A 20,568-nucleotide genomic window follows, 5' to 3' on the forward strand; every position below is an offset into this window, starting at 1 on the left:
ACTTGGTGAGTCGTCACTCTGTACGCTTAGATGGGTTGTGGCAAGTACATTTCTAGGATAGTCTCCTAAAGTGGTTTTTGGTCCTGCATGCGGACCAGGAGTATCTCTGGATCAGGGCCAGGAAGTGGAAGAGGGGCCTAACTGGTTTGTTTCGCAGTGAAGAAAGGTGAACAGTAATGTGTTTTATTTCCTCAAGAGAAATGTACCCATGATTCTCCCACATGAAACATCTGTGAGGGTGTAGTACAGCCTTCCCCAACCTGGTGCCATACAGATGTTTTGGACTTCAACTCCCATCACCCCCAGCCAGCACAGCCAGTGGTCAGGAATGTTGAGAGTTGTAGGCCAAAACATCTGGAGGACGCCAGGTTGGGGAAGGCTGTTGTAATGTCATGAAATGTTCTCCACCTTGCATTGTTCGATCTTTGAGTGTTGCTTTCATTTGACTTGTTTAGGAATGGCAAGGAGTTTATTATGCACGTAGGAAATCAGGAGACAGTATTCAGCAGCATGTGAAAATAACACCTGTGACTGGCCAAGGAGGGTAAGTGTGTTAACTAAAAAAATGCACTTTATTTTAATGGATTTCACTCTTATATGGTTGTGCATGGAGTTCTCTGTCAAAGGAAATGCCAAAGTGAGTAGGTAATTTTAAGGAAATTGACAAGGTGACTGTACTACTGCAGTCCTTGGATAGCAGACAGGCGAATCTGCAGACTTGCGCACTTATGGAGGTCTGGGGATTGTTGTTGTTTTTTAATTATGAAGCTATTTGAACACTTGAGAAGCAGCCAAAACAGGAAAAAAAGTTGCTAACGAAGTAACTGCAAAAAAAAAAAAAAAAAGAGATCCTGATGTGTGTGTGTGGGGGCAATAAACTCCCACTTGTCAGTTTCATCCTCCATTATGTTTTGAACTCACATTTGTCACTTTCCTCCCCCGCTTTGATATTTCCCATGCCCCCAAACTTTGAAAGCAGCAGCTAAATGAGGTGGAACTATTGGGATGGGTAGGTGTAATTACTGTGGGAATATGGGTATCTGTGTGTACATAATGAGGGAGTATGGGTATATTTATTGCATAAATGGGTTCAGGGTTTTTAATTATTATTTTTCTGTCATTTGCATTTACAAAAAAGCCCTGAACCCATCTGCATGCTTCTGTAGCACGGGTGGGTTTTTTTTTCTAAAGACTGCAAATGGAAAAATTGTAGAGAAAAGGGGGAGCAATGGAAGCAGGGTGGGAAGCGGGAAATGTTTCCCTCTGTAGGGAAACATGGATATGAGAGGAGTTGTGCTGCAAAGGACACTGGGATATGTGCAAGGAACAAGCTGGAGGACTAAAGGGGAACAAACCACGGCAAGCCGCAGAACGCCTGATGGTTGAAGATTGAACCTGGGACCCCTTGAATGCCACAGCCCTTCTCCACCCACCACCCCAGTTTTAGCAAAGTGAATCAAAGTTATTGGAGAGTGTGTAAGGGGGGAAAAGCCTACATTTATGGGAGAAGGAAGCAGATATGCATGAATGCTAGTGCAGAGAAAATGACCAAAAGTGCTGGTATAAAAAACCTTAAGGCACAATGTAGTCTCGTGAAGTGAGTGTTGGATTGGGACATGGTATATTTGGGTTCTAATCTCTGGTCATCCATGGATTTACTGAGAGTCAAAAACTACACATGACATGGGAACTATATAACTGGAACTCCCAACATCTTTTTCTGTGGAAGAAAAGCAGCCCGGCTGGTGGTGGTGGTGGTGTAGGGGTAAGACATTGGATTGCCCCATGCATGCTGCAAGCTGATCCAAATCAAGTGTCATCCCTCACCCTGATGCTGGGAATTTCTGGATGCAGACTTACTAGAGATCAAGTCCCATTGAAATCCTTAGGATTACATGAAGAGGATTCTGCTGATAATCACAGAACTCTAACTCCCTGAGTGCCCTTAACTAGGCTGTCATCTCTCTGCTTCAATGACCCATGTATAAAATGTAAACATTATTGACCTACTTCCTAGGATGAGCTCAATAAACAACTAATCATAGTAATTATAGAAATCTTTTTAATAAACTCGTCAGACTCAGGGTTTTGATTTACAAATGGGTGGCTAGAAATTAATTTTATCACCAGTTTCACTGCAAGTATTGCATTTAATAACAGATTTTTTTATATATATTGGTAGGAAAATCCGACATTTTGTGTCTATCAAGAAGCTGTGTTGCACCAATGACAGTAACAAACAGGTACAATGTTCCTTGTGCAGTATGTAACCTGGCTAATTGTCACTTTCTTATTAACAACTGTTTTTCCCCCACATCATTTGTACATTGTATAATTAAAATATAAATGGCAAGTCAGACTAACTTGAAAAGTGGGATAATAATAATAATAATAATAATAATAATAATAATAATAATAATAATATCAACAACAACAACAACATAGAAAAAATCTAATTGTGGGATGCAACTTCAGTGGATCAAACAAGATGGCTGGCATTTATTTCAAAGGATAATCCGACCACCACCAAATTTCTGCCACTTTTGTTTAAGCTGCAGTGTCCTTGCCTGTGTTGTATCTGACACAGTGAAAGGCGATATTCAAAATATGCTGCGTTGGGCAAGATTGTGTTGATGAGAGATATGGTCTGTCAAAGTACACTCAACACATAAACCAGCAGAATGGAAAAGTTGCTATGGCTTTGGCCAGTTAAACAGTTTACAGGTGCAAATGGAGGTATAGAAAGAAGAGGGCATGCACATGCATAATCTACAGTATACACCACAATGGTGTCTATGCTTGAGGTTCAGCAAAGTCAGAGCTTTATGTGCCAATTTTCTTTTTTCCCATGTAACACCAGACCTACAAGACTCACCGTGATGAAAAGTGTGCAGGAGACCAGTTTCAGTCAGGTTAGAAAATTATCTTTCTTTATACGGCATCATTTGAAAACGCAGAATCAGTGCTGCTTCATACATTTTGGCAGCCACATGGAGGCAGCTGAGAAACCCTTGCAAGTGGTAGTAGTTCGATCCGTTCTTCATTGGACCTGTTGTTTGGAAAAACTTCACATACCAAGCGGTAATGTGTCACCATTCAGTAGACTTACGTGATTACCTCCATAATGTATAAAGAAGCCCCCAGTCAACATTATTCCAATCTTCTCAATCAAATGAAATTTTCAGCTTCATTTAAGTAGGCCAAAAGAGAAAGATATCTTCATAGCATGGCAAACAAAAGGGAGAGCAGGATGCTGAGGATCAAATGCATGGTATGGCGATGACACCGATTACATACATGCAACAGTTCTGAGGAGTTACAGTCCTTTGATTTTTATAATGACCAGATTTGATTTTATTTATATTTCTTGGCTGCCTTTTAGGGCAGGAGCGCTTCTGAGGTGGCGTACAACAATAAAATACATAATAAAAAACAATGCGGCATAAAAGCAGTAAAACACAATAAAACAGCAACAGCAGCAAACATTCTAAAAATAATAATAATCAAACACCAGCATAAAATAAAACTTTCAACAGAAAACTGCAGCTGCAACCCTGTCTGATAACACATAATCAGAAGAAGGCTAGAGTAAAGTAACAAGTTTTCAGGGCCTGCTTAAAAGTCTGCAATGATGGGGGCCTGACGGATCCCCAATGGCAACTTGTTCCAGAGGTGTGGTGCCACTGTGGAAAAGGCTCTCTCTTGTGTGGACGCCAGCCTAACTGTCACAGGTGGGCCACTCTCACAGGTGGGCAAATGAGATGTGCCTCTCTTGCTGATCTTAGAGTATGGTTGATATTCTTCAAGTAATTTGTTCCCAAACTGTTTATAGCTTTAAAAGTGAAAACCAGCACTTTAGATTAGGCTTGGAAACACACCAGTAACCAGTGCAGCAGGCACAGTATAGGTATTATATGACTGAATCAAATCGCCCCACCAGCACCAGCTGAAGTTCCTGGACAGTCTTCAAAGGCAGTCCCACATACAACGCATCACAGTAGTCTGGCAAGGACATCATTAGTGCACAGATAACTGAAGCAAGACCTGTTCTCTCCAGATGCAACAGATAGGGCTCCTCCTTCCCCGGAAGTGGGAAAACCTTCTTTTACACAATTATTAAAGGTACAGGAGCACTGCCCTCCTTCACATCTGGTTATTGTCGTAGCAGGTGTGGAGAAGTTGTGGCCAATCCAGATGTTGGTAGACTCCCAGCCATCATGACCAATGTCAGAGATGCTGAGAGTAGAAGTCTAACAACCTCTGGAGGGCCACAGCCCCCTCCCCCCATTCTATTCATTTGCCCTCCACCCCTTCCAAGACAGCTTAAAGCCCAGTCTCAGTTATTCCTCCTGCGGTTATTGTAGATTTACCAGCACATTGCATTTATGTCAAATAAATTTTAGTGTGCGGTAAGGTGGTAGTGAGGTAAAGCCCTAAAACTGGGAATGAACATAAGTTTGGTTCTCTTCCTTGTCTTACAGTCGTCGTCCCCACCTGCCCCTTTTTGAACTTTGGTTGAAGATTATGTATTCAGCTCTAACGCTTTTTATCTGTAGAAGAGAGACAAGTTAAAATGCCCACTCTTAAAAAAGGGATAAAAGTGACTGTGAAAATAAATTCTGAGCATTTTAAAATACTTTCCTGTAATATTTATAGATGTTCACTCCTTCAGATGCAAGAACAGGAGGAAAGAATCCATTGATGTCAAATCAATAGCCTCTCGAAGCAGTGATGGTAAGAAAACCAATCTGTAGAAAATATCACTAGAAATTCAGGGACCTGTGCCACAATGAATGATAACAATCTTTCTTACTATTGAAGATTTGGACAAGTGGCATTTGATTTGTCTTTAAAGTTTTTACTACAATCAGCTTTCAACTGTCTGGGCTACTGAATAGGAAGTAGAGGAACAATGGAAAATATTTTGGGGCAGAAGTGTCTTCAACTCTTGCTGGCAAACTATTTTTTACTCTCTAGTAACATAAGACCATCTCTTGTTTTGTGGGCCCACTCATGTAAAGTCATTGAATATATGAGGATGTAGCTTTTTATTTGTATTTGTTTAAAAAGCCAAAATGTTTCTATTTAATGGCAGCCCCAAGTTTACAGAATCGGCGGTATTCCTCAATGGCAAGAATCCACTCCATGACAATAGAAGCTCCAATCACGAAGGTAGGAGTTGTTTCTGAAGTCGTTTATACACATCAGTCATCTTTTACAGGAAATGGGCAGACGCCAGTGTGGTGTAGTGGTTAGAGTGTTGGACTGGGAGCTGGGAGATCCCGGTTCTAGTCCCCTCTTGGCCACGGAAGCTCAATTTGTGACTTTGACACTCTCAGCCCAACCTACCTCACAGAGTTGCTGTTGTGAGGATAAAATGGAGAGGAGGAAGAGGGTTATGTATGCCCCCTTGGGTTCCTTGGAGGGAAAAAGGCGGGATATAAATGCAATAAATAAATAAAATAAACAAGGTTTATCAAGGCATTCAAATATCTTGTGATGTTCTCACTCTACAAAGTATGTTTCCCATTGCCTACTAGCTATGTAAAGTTCTAGTACAGGAGATGAATAAAAGGAATGAGCAAGCTGAAGCTATGCTAATTATGACTTGTTGCTCATCAGATTCATGAATGGTAGTAGTGCTGTTTATTCATTCAAACTAATATTGTTTGTAAGTTACTATTTTCACAAATAGTAACCTATGCTTTGTCTTTATGAACTATTACATATTAGAGCTGCAAAAATTCAATCAGTTATCATCTATTAATCAGTGAGGCCGATTTTAATCATGTACTTGGGCTAAGTGTTAAGGCACATTTCTTTTTGTTTCGTGGCTATTTTGCTCTCATTGTAATGGAATGGAAAAGAAAATATCAAAGATGGCTTTTCCCTAAACCAATAAGTAATAGCTTTTATTTACACATTGTAAATTAACTAATACATCTTTCAAATATCCTCAAAATGGCACCTATATTGAGATTTCGGTAATAGGCCAATAGATTTTAATTTAAATAATTAATTATTAATCATTTTAGAAACAGACTACTTTATTCAGTTGACAGCCCTTTTACATGCTAATTCCCTAATAGTTTCATGCATATAAAAAACATCTGCAGTGATGTGAAAGCAACAATGGCTTCATTCTATATGTTTTTTCCTTTCTCTTTGTAACCCTCCAGGTGATTAATATAATCAATTCAGCTCAAGAAAACAGCCCTGTAACTGTAGCAGAAGCCTTAGATAGGGTTTTGGAAATCTTACGGACAACAGAACTTTACTCCCCTCAACTAGGTACCAAAGATGAAGATCCTCACACTAGTGATCTTGTCGGAGGTCTGATGACTGTGAGTAAGAATACATAAATCAAACAATCAATTTCACTAGATGATATTTAAAAACATGATCATATTAATCTAGATTCCCGGTGTTGACATCTAGCAACCAAGCAAAAGCAAAACTAACTCTTATCAAAAGACCCCTCTCTTTTCAAGAGCCAGGGGGAGATTTTCTGATTCCAGTTAAGGAGGCAGCCCTACCACGAGGCCAGAGGAGGTGCCAGAATGAGACAGAAGTCCAGTAGCCACTTATACATGGCCAAAAAAAAGAGGACAAAGGACAACGCAATCATGTAATGAGTTGGATCTAGGATCTGCCTTCCGCGAGAGGAAGAGACCTTTCATGAGGGGAAGGACGCCACTCGAGGAATATCCCTCTGCCAGATATCTAAAGATCCCCCTCTCCCCCTCCTACCACAGTTCAGCCCATTCAGAAAGGTTTACTTAATCTCTGCAGTGTTTTCAGGCATCTGGAGCGGTTGCTGTAGGAAGACAGGGCAAGAAGTCCATGTCCACCAGCACACTTGATCCAGCATAAATCTGGATCCAACTGTATATATAGATAGATACAAATTTAGAAATGATTACTATAATTTAAATAGAAATACAGCGCATTTCAGCATAGTGGAGAAGACTGATCAGGTGACCAGAGTGGATTTATTTGTATACAATGTGTTCAAAAAGTGCATAAAAACAGGTGGCCTTAGCTATTGCTGAAGTAATCAGTTCTAGATAATCAGCCATGAAGGAGAACAGAGTGCCATGTGATGCCACCCTCTGTCCATAAGTACTTTCAGTGTGTTTATGAAATCTATTGACATGTAATCTTGTGAAGAAAATTTTGTAGCCACTGTTTTCAATTCTATCCAGCCTGGAAAGCATGGTAGAAGATATAGGGTTGCATCAAGGAACAGCCTTCTGTGAGAGGAAGGGGGTCTTCAGTAAGAAGCAGGGCCCTGTTCATGGAAGGTTTCTCCACCTAATTTGGGGGGTATCCCCCTCACTCATACACTACAGCTCAGCACATTCAGGAGGGTCTCCTCCCTCTCTGTGTAGCATTTTCAGGGGGTTAGAGAGGCTGCTGTGGGAAGGAGGAGGGTGGGGACGTCCACTCTCATCAGTGCAGTTGGTCTAGCCCAAATCTAGACCCATTCACTGACTTCATAATTACTTCCTCTCATTTGCTGGAAAACGCAGTGCCTTCAGTGACTTAAGTCACCTGGGGAACCTAAGACAGCAACATAAAAGCTTTCTTTATATTGGGTGATGTGTAGGATCCATGGTAAAACAGCAAGGGAGGGTGACTCAGAGAAAAATAAAGAATTCACTGAACAGTGGACAAGAGAGAGGCTTGATTTGTTTTCGTAAAAGACGTTTGTATCAATTAAAGACTAGACAGCATTAATGTTGCATTGAACTATCAGTCGTACCATCTTGCAAGTTATGTAAAATATATAAACAAGCACTCACACATGTTATTATATATGCTTTTGTGATAGTTTGGAGCAAGTTGTTTATATTGTATAGTGCATAAACATAGCAATACACTAGCCTTTCCTTTTCTTGTCTAACTGTAGTACTTTGAGAGCATGGTTCATTTTCTCTCTGTATCTTTCTTCTTTTTCGACCTGGTGCGAGGAATCCTGGATTGTACCATTTGTTTTTTACTTCATTTCAGGATGGCTTGAGAAGACTGTCAGGAAATGAGTATGTATTTTCTAAAAGTAAGTCCCCCTGTCAACCTCTCTATAAGTATGCCTATTTCATTTGTTGCTAACATTGTAGAGGAATTTCTCTTGTTCAAAATCAGAGGTAGAGAGAATCCCTCAAATGCAGATTCTATATCGTGTTTTGAAAAATTAACTAAGGCCTTTGCTAGACCTGGTGGAAAATCCGGGGGAGAGGAGGGGAGAACTTGCGTTATGAATAATGCGAGATCTTGCCCTTATTCACATGTGAGCCGCGACGAGCTCTGGAGGAGAGCTGTCACGGCCGCCATTTTTTTTTTTACTTTTAAAGCGGCGGCAGCAGCGCAGGAGACAGGAATGGTAAGTAGTGTGTTGATGTTTTTTAAAAAAATCTCCTTCTCCCCCATCCGCGATCTCCCCCTCTGGCCCTGTTCTCCTCCCCCCCATCCGCGATCTCCCCCTCTGGCCCTGTTCTCCTCCCCCCCATCCACGATCTCCCCCTCTGGCCCCGTTCGCCTTCCCCTTGTCCGTGATCTCCTTTCCCCCCTGTCCGCGATCTCCCCCCCCGGCCCTGTTCTCCTTCCCCCGCCTGCCATGTCCGATCCCCTGCCCGCCCCACCTGTGATTCCCCCCCCATGTCCCCACCATAGCCCTGATGCGCATCCACCGCTTTTACTGGCTACTCAGGAATAAATCTGGTAGCCGGGAAAAGCAGCGGATCTGGCTACACGCCTGTAGTCTCGAGCTAAGCCTGAGACTGCAGGAAAAACCAGGCCAGAAGCGGTGCCAGTTACCCCGGGCCCAGGGAGGGTTCACCCCCTGCCTGAGCCCGGGATACCCTGTGCGTCATCTGGATGCACAGGGGTGAGCCCAGGGCTCGTACTGGGCTAAAGCCCAGTCTAGCAAGGCCCTAAAAGTTAATTAAAAAGTAAAAAAAATATTAGAATGTAAGCCTATGCGGCAGGGTTTTGCTATTTTATTGATTTACTCTGTACAGTACCATGTACACTAATGGTGCTATATAAATAAATAAATAAATAAATAATAATGTATGCAGTTCTCCTAAAACAGTTATTTACTCTTTCCTGCCCCCAAACTCTTTATTATAGACAGAAAAGATGCAGTCAACTCGCTGTGAAAACACAGAGAACCATCTTTGCTTTAACACAGGAAATGGCCCTTAGACAGGTTTAGTAGCAACCACACAAAAGATAATTCAAAGGCTTACTGATGTAGATTAGAGTCGTCAGTACAATTTTAGTATTTCCTAGACAGAAGCCCCAATCCAGTAAGGGAGATCTCGGCATGGAAGTAGCCATCTCTGTGCGTAGCTGATGAGCCTGTCCATCTGTTTTCAATTCTACCCCTCCTGGAAAGCATGGTAGAAGATATTGGGCTGAATCTAGGATATGCCTTCTATGAGAGTAAGGGAAGGTTCCTCCATGCTGTTTTGGCAGTCCCCCTCACTCATGCACACCACACTTCACCCCATTCAGCAGGGACTCCTGATTCTCTGTGTAGCATTTTCAGGGGGCTGGATGGGCGGCCAAGGCAATGAGGGGACAACATAGTAGATGGATATGTCCGTCTGCATCATGACACTCATCTGGGACCCATTGAAGTAGCACACTGCACCTTTTGATGGGCTAGTAGACCCTATTCAGCAGCACCAGTGTTTCCAGGAACTATTTGCCCGTTGCTAGAACTGGGCCATGCATTTTCATGTTTTTATTTAGGGAGTTTAATTGTGATGCCTCAAAATGATAAATTCTAAACTTTGAGACTGCAAGGGACAAGCTTGTTGTGATGGCAGTGGTCTACTAAACACAGAAGTGCCCCAATCTCCTAGAAAGAGGGGATGGGGCAAAGGAAGTTCATGAGTACAAGACCATCCCTTAGTCCACAACCTGCCTCTCTGTAGCCCTTCTTTCCAAGTGTCTTCCTCCCAGCTGAACACATTCCAGAGTCCTATTTTCAGACATAAAAAGTGCAGGGAGGAAAACTGTTGGGGGAAAGGAAATGTTTCGCACTCCTTACTTGCATGTGTCTTTTGTATATGCCCTACCCCTCATCTTTCTACAAAGTTGGGGCAGTTCCAGGCTCAAACACCTGGGAGTTGTTGCCATCATATCGAGTTTAGCTCAGAGACTTACTTCCTGCAAAGGCTTCTTCAAGCAGGGCACCATAACGTGTCCATTTGTTGTTTGAACAGATACGAACCAGAGCCATGGTCACCTTTCAGTGCCAGTCACCGTCAGTGACGTTCCACCCTGCATTGCACGCTTGCTGGATAACGAAGAGAGCTGGGACTTCAATATTTTTGAACTGGAGGCTGTTACAAATAAAAGGCAAGGCTTCTCTCTGCATATTAGGTAGACGGATAGCAGGAGACGCTGAAGGAAGTTGCTGAACAAGCTGTGGCACAAATTAAGCCTGTATGGCTAGGGAATCCTGGGACTTTTTTCTGTCTAAGCATGCATAGGATTGTGCCCTAATTTGCTTCACTGTGACAACCTGTCCCAGGCAGCTGTTGTGGATGTTGATGTAGGGTAGCCATAAGTAACTTGTGCTTTCACTGTCTGTGTTTACTGGTTAATGTGTGAAGCGAGTGCAACTTCTGAACCTGGAAAAGAGCCCTTTTTTATTCCAATTTTATTCCGTTTGTTGCAGCCTAGTTTAGCACGAACAGAATATTTTCCCACTCTTTCTATCCTGTGCTCTTTATGTCTAGAACTCCCTCCAAGGAAGGACTGCTACATAATTCCACGTCTCTCTTCCTTCAAATTCCTCCTCAAAATTCACTTCTTCTATAATTTTTTGAAGTCCTCAGTCCTGTAGTCCCTAGTCCCAAATGGAAATTAAGAACAAGTAACTACATTTTATAACTGTTACTCTCCTATTACTCTTGCCTCTTCATGCCAGGCTATAGTTTGGCATTTTTAACCCTTCCACCCTGTGCTGTTAGCCTGATGAAAACAGCTGCTTCCCCCCTTCCACCAGCCGCTACTTGGCACAGAAGGGAGGATTCCATTGGCGCCAATGGCAGCTTCCCACCCATGCCAAATAGCAGCTGGGGGAGATGTTGTTGTTGTTGTTGTTGTTGTTGTTGTTGTTTTCATTTCTATACTACCCAATAGCCAAAGCTCTCTGGGAGGTTCACAAGCTCTGGGCTGTAATAGGGGCTGCAGCGCTAGAGGATAGGGTTAAGCTATATCAAAGCCTTTTCTCAGGCGATGGAAAAGAGACTAAATTTAATAGCAAATTCTAGGTTTCTTCCACCCATCATCATCATCATTATTATTATTGCTTGTAAACTAAAAGGAAAAAAATATGTTAAATAAACTACACTCTGTCAACAACTAGAGTTAAACTTGATGTAATTTTCTTTTCTTTTGTTGTTCATTTGTTTGTCTCTGTATTTGAAAATTTAAGAATAGTTTAAAGGGGGAGGAAGACTCATGCAACACCAAGCTGTGCATTCAATATAATGAATCGTTCCCCCCTTGCTCTCCTTCCTTCTCCCCTGTCCATTATTATTTCCCCACTATCAAAATATATTCTTGCGATAGGGGCCGATATCTTTGCTTACATTAAAGTGGCACAGGCAGTGGTAGTGTAAAATTTGTCTAATACTTTGAAGCTGTCCCTAACCAAAGACTACAAACCGCAAGAATATTGACAGAGATTGGCTTTCCTGTCTTGGTTTACATTTCTTCTCTAATTATATTCCAGGCCATTGGTTTACCTGGGTTTGAAAATTTTTGCCCGCTTTGGCGTCTGTGAATTCTTAAACTGTTCAGAAGCCACCGTACGCTCCTGGTTCCAGGTGATTGAAGCCAACTACCACTCCTCCAATTCCTACCATAACTCCACTCACGCAGCTGATGTTTTGCATGCCACAGCTTTCTTTCTGGGGAAAGAGAGAGTTAAGGTACGGTTCCTGCTGAGATTTCTATGCCCTTGCTTGATGGATTATTAACTCATTAGTTTGTTTTTAAAAAAATCTTTAAAAGATTACCAGGAGGAAGATATGGCATGTTTTGAACTGTAGTCAGATAGGTTTAGGTTAAACGCTAGGGAAAACTTAGTAACAACTCAAAAATTTATTACAGCCATAGTTCAGGATAAATTCAGCTAAAATCCAAACTTAAAACATTAAATCAGCATTTCTACAATTTCAGTCTGATCACTGTGTAAGGACAGTATACTGCAACATGTGTAACAGACTCAACTTTTCCAATTCCACAAGGACAAAAATATGCATCAAAAGAGCCAGAATGGTGTAGTGTTTAGCGTATTGGAAAGGGACTCAGGATATCCGGGTTCTACTGCCCACTCAGCCACAAAGCTCACTGGGTGATTTTGACCAGTCACCAATTCTCAGCTTAACTGACCTCATAGGATTGTTGAGGATAAAATGGAGAACTATGGGCATTTTTGTATGAGGCTTTTACCCACATCTTTACCAGGTCTTCGGCATCCACTATACAGGCTATAACTAGAAAGCCATTCTGAAAAATACTGCACTTCCTTTGATCTAAAAAAACCTGTGATAATGGTTGCAAAGCACAGAAGAAGCCCTGGAAGATGACAGTGTCATGACCCACAAACTACATACCTTGAGAGAGCAATTCTGAGCACACAATAAAAAAACTTTGTGTAGAAAAGCTCTATGTAAACTGCCTTCGGTTCCTCACAAGAGGAAGTAAGGCAGGATATAAATGTAATAGTAGTAACAATAGGAATACCCTGAAATCTTCTTGTAGCAGTGTAGAGGGTAAAACATTGAACTTAGCTGATGTTAGCACATGCCTATATTTAGGATGATTTAACACTTCTTTTGCCACTTCAATCCTGTAATCAGGATTCACACCCAGAAATAATGGGGTACAGGTTTTGTTTGCTATGGATCACCTTTTTTGGAAGCCATGTCGGCTGGGGATGATAGGAGTTGTAGGACAACACATTTAGAGTGTGCTAGGTTGGAGAAGGCTCTTTTAGAGTGTTTCAGGGAGGCAGTTTCCTCACCAATGTTACAGCCGAAACAGGATGAGTACTTCAAAAGTGGAGATTTGACACTAACATGGCTGGTTTTATGCAACAGTGTCTGTGCTTTCTGTTTGGACTATCTGCAGTCCGCACATAAATAATCAGTCATTACATGGATGTCGTGTGCCGGATGCGCCATTTACTGTGCTTGACCTTCACAAACCTCCATCTGGGAATAGCCTGAGTCTGAATATTGACTGTCTGCTGCCCTAGAGCAAAGCACCATGACTTAGCCACAGTAGCTTGGGCTGATTTAAAGGAAGCAGAGTATATGTCCCCCATACAAGTGAAGAGACTGTCACAAAAGGGAATCCCGGTTGTTTTAAAGTAAGATTGCTTCCAGACAAATGGCTCCTAGCACCACCAATCAAAGGACACTGTGCGGGCTTCTGTCTTTCCCTCCTTAATAGATTTTCTGAGGTAAGAAAAAACAAAAGGAGGAAGAAGTGTGAAAGCACATGAGGGATACAAATAGAAGACAATGACGTCTGAACACCCTGTAAAAATCTGTGAATGAGGCTGGGCGATTGCACAATAAAAGCCTCATCTGGAAGCACCCTATCTCTTTATTTCCAGGTTATTTATTCAGAGTCCCTCACTAAATAGCTTATTATCTGAGGATGTGATTATACAACCAATTTTATAGGGAAATGTTAACCGTGAGATGGCAGTTCCTAATAATTCTCCTGAGGTTACTCATTATTCTAAACGCATCCTCAGATGGTGAAACTGGGCTGCAACTATGTAGCCATTAAAAATACATTTTGCATTCCCTTTAGTTGTATCTGGATTTCACCAGATTGGGTGAATTTGCAAGAATAAGTAACTATCAAAGAATTACAGGGAAATGTCACCTCATAGTGATATAAAACTCATCCAAACTTGGATTCATACCTGTAGCTCTATTGACAGTTGATATTTTTATTTTGATAAATACAGATGAATAAGACTTAACTCTTTCTTGTAGGGAAGCCTTGATCATTTGGATGAAGTGGCTGCATTAATAGCTGCAACAGTTCATGACGTAGATCACCCGGGACGGACCAACTCTTTCCTGTGCAATGCGGGCAGTGAGCTAGCTGTTCTCTACAATGACACTGCCGTACTGGAGAGCCATCACACAGCTCTGGCATTCCAGTTGACAGCAAAAGACAACAAGTGCAACATCTTTAAAAATCTTAACAGGTTAAATTCTTCAGAGTTCTCTTTATTTTGAGCATGTGAAGAGTGTCTGAATACATTACCTGTGTGCAAATGTGTGAAATCTGTCTCCTCCAAAAGTCTGTAATGTGACAATAAATGTCTGAAACTTTTTTAATATCAGTTCACATAAGTGCCCCCCAAAAAGAGAGATACATCACTGAAGGTTGATACATCACCTATATGTGATTGCCAGCATTCCTTAGTATGCATCCAAGATGTGGGGAAATAGATAAATATTTTCATGCAAAACATTTATTTACAATATTTATATACTACTCCATATATAAAATAGATTAGAACATAAGAACATGAGAAGTGCCATGCTGCATCAGACCAAGGGTCCACCTAGTCCAGCACTCTGTTCACACAATGGCCAACCAGCCATTGGCCAGGGATGAACAAGCAGGACATGGTGCAACAGCACCCTCCCATCCATGTTCCCCAGCAACTCGTGCACACGGGCTTACTGCCTCGAATACTGGAGATAGCACACAACCATCAGGGCTAGTAGCCATGGATAGCCTTCGCCTCCAGTAATTTATCCAACCCCCTTTTAAAGCCATCCTAATTGGTGGCCATCACTACATCTTGTGGTAGTGAGTTCCATAATTTAACTATGCACTGTATGAAGAAGTACTTCCTTTTATTTGTCCTGGATCTCCCATCAATAAGCTTCATGGGATGACCCCGGGTTCTAGTATTTTGAGAGAGGGAGAAAAATGTCTCCCTATCCACATTCTCCATACCATGCATAATTTTGTACACCTCTATCATGTCTCCCCTTAGCCTCCTTTTTTCCAAGCTAAACAATCCCAGCTGATGTAACCTTCCCTCATAGGGGAGATGCTCAAGACCCTTAATCATTTTAGTTGCCCTTTTCTGTACTTTTTCCAGCTCTATAATATCGACCAGAACTGTCCACAATATTCTAAGTGTGGTCGCACCATAGGTTTGTATAAAGGCAGTGTGATACTGGCCATTTTATTCTCAATTCCTTTTGTTATAATGCCTAACATGGAGTTTGCCTTCTATACAGGGGCCGCACCCTGGGTGGACATTTTCATCGAGCTGTCCTCCACAATCCCAAGATCTCTTTCTTGTTCAATCACTACCAGCTCAGACCCCATTAGGTTCTACTTGAAGTTAGGTTTTCCCCCCAACGTGCATCACCTTATACTTCCTTACATTGAACCATATCTGCCATTTGGATGCCCACTCTCCCAGCTTGGAGAGATCCCTTTGGAACTCTTCACAATCCCTTTGTGTTTTAACAACCTTAAATAATTTGGTGTCGTTGGCAAACTTGGCCACTTCACTGCTCACTCATAATTCCAGATCATTTATGAACAAGTTGAAAAGAATTGGTCCCAATACCGATCCCTGTGGGACCCCACTATTTACTTCATTCCATCGGGAGAATTGACCATTTATTCCTACTCTCTGCTTTCTGTTCTCTAACCAGTTACTGATCCATAAAAGGGCCTATCCTCTTATTCATGTCTAACACCACAGAAAGAAGTTTTAAACACCAAACGTCATCCCCTCTTTTGTTCACTCTAGAGTTCATAAATATCCATTCAACTGATTTTTATTTATTCAAACTCCTTCACTAAATAGCTTACTATCTAAGGCTGTGTTATATATGAGATGGCAGTTCCTAATAATTCTTCTGGGGTTACTCATTATTCTAAATGCATCCTCAGATGGTGAAACTGAACTGCAACTATGTAGCCATTAAAAATACATTTTGCATTCCCCATAGTTGCATCTGGATTTCACCAGATTGGGTGAATTTGTAAGAATAAATAACTATCAAAGAATTACAAGGAAATGTCACCTCGAAGTGATATAAAACTCATCCAAACTTGATTCATTCATTCTTTCTCTCTATCCAAGGCTTCTTTTTACTCGAATTTGCACTTCCAATATTACTCAAAGGGATCTTCAGCCAGCAAGTGCCATTTATTTGGGGGAACTCTTCAAGAACAAAAGACATTTGAAAAATTGGTCCTTAAAGCCTAAAGCAGTCTGTCAGGTCCTACTTAGAAGCAAAATTGTTCATTTTGGTAGGAAAAAATGTAAAAATAAAAAATTGAAGATGTTCCAACTTGATTTCCAACCAAGTTCCAACCAACTTGATTTCCAACCAAGCAGATTTAGTTTCTTGAAGCTCAAAAAGTGCTTCGTTTATAAATACAGAAGGAACAAAATATTGTCATATTCAGAGATCAAAAACATAGCAAAGACTATAATGTCAAATTTGTAACAGATTTGCTGGTCTCAACAGCTGGAATCCCACAGTATTTCAAATTATATTTGAATATACTATCTCTCAGAAAGTTGATTTCCATGCCTAGACTGTTATTAATGTTCTAAATAAAGTGTTTCGCTTCACTGTGTCTAGGCTCTGCATATTTTGCTTGCTGCAGCCAAATCAATCAGTACCTTCCACATCAGGAAAAAAGGAACCGCACGTTAATTTGGAAGAAACACAGATGAAGTCACAGTATTGTTAAATTCAGCTTAAATATCACATGCATAATATCATTTATCTGGTATTGTCAGCATTCTCATGTGAATGTCACCATTCTCCAAATTGTGGACATTCTTTGTAATACACACACACACACACACACACACACACACACACACACACACACTTTTTTAAAAAAAACAACAACAATTTTATCTAACCTTTGTTGGTGTACAGCATTAACTGAATATGTTCCAAGTTAATAACATGTTATGAAAATCTATTTCTCTGCTCTGATAGTCTGGGATATCAATTTTGTTGTATTCAACGAAAATTAGTAGGGTTTACATAGATAGATAACATGTGCACTCTGTATTAAGAATGTGAATGTATTCAATGTATTTACAGTGTAGTTCTCTGGCTGGAATGTCAAACATGGATCTGGAGACCTTTCCCGTATCTATTTATTTATTTAAAAAACATTTAAAACATTTGTATCCCGCTCTATCTCAGGGCAGCGTACAGATAAAAGCATGCAGTATAAAACAATAAATTTCACAGTTAAAAACAAATTAACTGTGAGTGGCTGTAGTTAGGCTGAATTTTCTCCTTTTAAAAAATATTTGGAAGCAGTAATCCTGGGAACTGTGGGATTACCCTTGCAGAACCCATGGCCTGTTTTAGGATGATGTGAGGGTTGTTTAACCTTCGCATAACCCATGGTCCCAGGGTTCAGACAACACGATAAGCCACAGTTGCAACTTGAATATTCAAAATGGCTGCCAGCACACACTGCAACCCATGTTCCAATAGTCATGATGGGCTGTTTGATCATGTGAATTGGCCCACTTTCTGTCTCCAGCCTAAGGCCTTAGCTAGACCTAAGGTTTATCCCAGGATCGTCCTGGGGTCATCCCTGTCCATGTAAATGACATACAGGGGATCCCAGGAGCAGGCAGGGATGACCCCAGGATAAACCTTAGGTCTAGCTAAGGCCTAAGACTCTGTGAAGGTTGTCTGTTGCTCTATGCATCAACTTCAAGCTAGTCTCTCCAAAATGTGGTCTAACATCACTTTCTATATTCCCCCCTACCTACCCACCCCACACAACATGTTTTTGTTCCCTCAGGTCATCAGCTTTTAAAACACTTTCACTCCTTCCGCTACTTTTCCTCTCATGCCTTGCTTCTCCTTATCCATGGATGGATCTTTCTCCTTTTGTTTTGCTAAGCTACTTCTTTCTTCTCCAGAACCTCAGAGTCATACTGTTGGAAGTACTTCCATACCCATCTAGTTCAATCCCCAACTTCAAATCCCCTTTCAAGTCCGTTTCTTCAGCAGAACATCTCCTGAACACACTCATCTTGCCTGTGACACAGGCCTCATCTACACCAAGCAGGATATTGCAGTATGAAAGTGGTATATAAGAGACAGGAGCCACACTACTGCTTTATAGTGGTATTGAAGTGCACTGACAACTGTTGGGGCCCATTGACACAGACCTATACCACTTTCATACTGCTATATTCTGCTTGGTGTGGCTCCTGCCTTTTATATACTGCTTTCATACTGCAATATCCTGCTTGGTGTAGATGAGGCATCTGTTGCCAGTTGGCCTTCCCTTACCCTGCTTGCCCGTCTCCTTTATCCAGCTATGTCATCTCCTCACCCTGACTAACACATTGGCCAATAACCATGTGCCTGCATTTTTTTTCTTTTGATACTTGTTAGGAGCACTAGTAAGAATATTCTTTTCTTAAAGCCTAGGAGAGTTATGAAGTAGGTAAGTCAGTACCTTTTTACTGATATATACTTAGTGGGTGATGTCTGCAAGCTTTCTAGTATCATCATGTTTTAACAGAGTAGTTTGAAGATTTAGAATTTTAGACCACAACAAATGCCTGTTGACTTTTACATTTGTTGTGCACAATCACAGTAATAATGTAAACGGACTGAATTTTTGAATGCATTGTACCAGGCTTCATTTAATCACTGTTCTTCATGTGACTGCACAGATTTCATGAAAATATTACACACAGTAGTAATGGGAGATCAGGAAAGAGCACTGATTCTGTGAGTATATATCCTGCGAACGGATTGTTTTTCCTCTTTCCAGGAATCATTATCGAACTCTTCGCCAGGCAATTATTGACATGGTTTTGGCAACAGAAATGACTAAGCACTTTGAGCATGTGAACAAGTTTGTGAACAGTATCACCAAGCCCATGGCTTCTGAAGAAACCAACTCCAATGTAAGTGCCGAAATGCCATTTGAAGAAGCATAGATGTTTAAGTGGATATATTTTGTGGGTATTGGTGTGGTCATTTTTCATTCATGTTGTAGCAGTATTCAAACACCCACAACCAAGAACCATGTTTCATGCTATTAGGTGGATTCTAAACACAGAAGGTGGTGGTCCCTATAATCTTGGCAAAGAACTGCCTTTCTGCTTTTTATGATTTATTTTATTTATTGCATTTATATACCGCCCCATAGCCGAAGCTCTCTGGGCGGTTCACATAAGATATGATGCTGTAATGTTTGTATTTTTAGATATTGACATTTAAGATTCTGTACTTCTTTTTGTAATTTGGAAACTGACTTGGAAATTTTACCAAAATTGAAGGTTGGGTAGACATCTCTTAAATAAAGAAGTAGCTTAGAAGTTATGAACTACGATGTTTCTAAGCCTTTCTAATGACATATGAGAATATATGAAATGACCTTATACTTAACTACTCCTCATGAGTCAGACCATTTGTCTAGCCAAGCCAGTATTGTTTCATTTAATTAGCAGAGGCTCTGCATTCCCAGTGCTGGTACCAAAATACTTGGTGTGCTCAGTATTGTAAATACAAGTCTTCCCAAATCTGGTGCCCTCCAGATGCGTTAAACTGTGTACAAAAAACGTGTAGCAAACCCCGCAAACAGCCCAGTGAGAACTGAGCATGCTCAGTGGCTATGGAATGCTGACTTGAGGGGAAAATAGAAAACTGTAGGGGAGGGAGGAATGGAATGGAGGGGGTTGCATTCCACACTGCAACATTGGGTTGCAGCAGGGCCCCAGTTGTTATACCCAAATGTGAAATTTTATGCAGCAAGTTATATGTTGCACAATTCTATGGATACTATAATGATATAGTTATTGAGGGGGTCCATAGGTTCAGTGTTACAGACATGTTTTTTTTTTTTTTACGTTCAGTCTCTGGCATTTCCTGTTAACAGGTCTGGAGGGCACCAGATTTGGGAAGACTTGTATTTACAATACTGAGCACACCAAGTATTTTGTATTTCCAAGTGTGGGTCTTTTATTGATAGATGCATCTAAACATATATATCTATTATTATTATTATTATTATTATTATTATTATTATTATTATTATTATTATTCATTTTTAATTTTATTCATTTAAGGATTTTTATGCCACCATTCAGCCAAAGAAGGCTCTCATGGCAGCTTACAAAAGTATTTCTTGACAGTCCCTGCCCACAGGCTTACAATCTAAAAGACATGACACAAAAGGAAAGGGGATTGGGAGGGAGGAGGAGGAGGGGGAAAAGGGAAGCAAATTCAGGCACTACAATCTTAGTTGTAAAGTTCAGCAGTTACAGTTGACAGCAGGAGGGAGGGGGCTCTCAGCTGGAGCTGGACCCAGGCACGGTGGAGAGGTGCCTGGCTGCTGCTTCCTCCCTCTCTGGTGGCCTCTGCAGTTACAGTTGGTAGCAGGAGGGAGGGGGCTCTCAGCTGGAGCTGGACCCAGGCATGGTGGAGAGGTGCCTGGCTGCTGCTTCCTCCCTCACTGGTGGCCTCTGCAGAG

At 41.2% G+C, this 20,568-nt stretch overlaps 1 protein-coding gene across 1 annotated transcript in view; it reads left to right on the plus strand.

The window, feature by feature from the left end:
- PDE8B (phosphodiesterase 8B) overlaps nt 1–20,568 on the plus strand; it is a 63,054-nt gene that overhangs the window by 37,818 nt on the left and 4,668 nt on the right. The window contains exons 9-19 of the mRNA XM_063127956.1: nt 456–544; nt 2,183–2,243; nt 2,861–2,912; nt 4,657–4,734; nt 5,096–5,172; nt 6,180–6,344; nt 8,014–8,059; nt 10,236–10,371; nt 11,756–11,954; nt 14,040–14,257; nt 18,865–19,000. Of these exons, the coding sequence (XP_062984026.1) occupies nt 456–544; nt 2,183–2,243; nt 2,861–2,912; nt 4,657–4,734; nt 5,096–5,172; nt 6,180–6,344; nt 8,014–8,059; nt 10,236–10,371; nt 11,756–11,954; nt 14,040–14,257; nt 18,865–19,000 (1,257 nt within the window). The remainder of the gene's footprint in view (nt 1–455; nt 545–2,182; nt 2,244–2,860; nt 2,913–4,656; nt 4,735–5,095; nt 5,173–6,179; nt 6,345–8,013; nt 8,060–10,235; nt 10,372–11,755; nt 11,955–14,039; nt 14,258–18,864; nt 19,001–20,568) is intronic.

The sequence above is a fragment of the Elgaria multicarinata genome, chromosome 6 (assembly GCF_023053635.1).
Source record: "Elgaria multicarinata webbii isolate HBS135686 ecotype San Diego chromosome 6, rElgMul1.1.pri, whole genome shotgun sequence".
In the NCBI taxonomy this organism is placed as follows: Eukaryota; Metazoa; Chordata; class Lepidosauria; order Squamata; family Anguidae; genus Elgaria; species Elgaria multicarinata.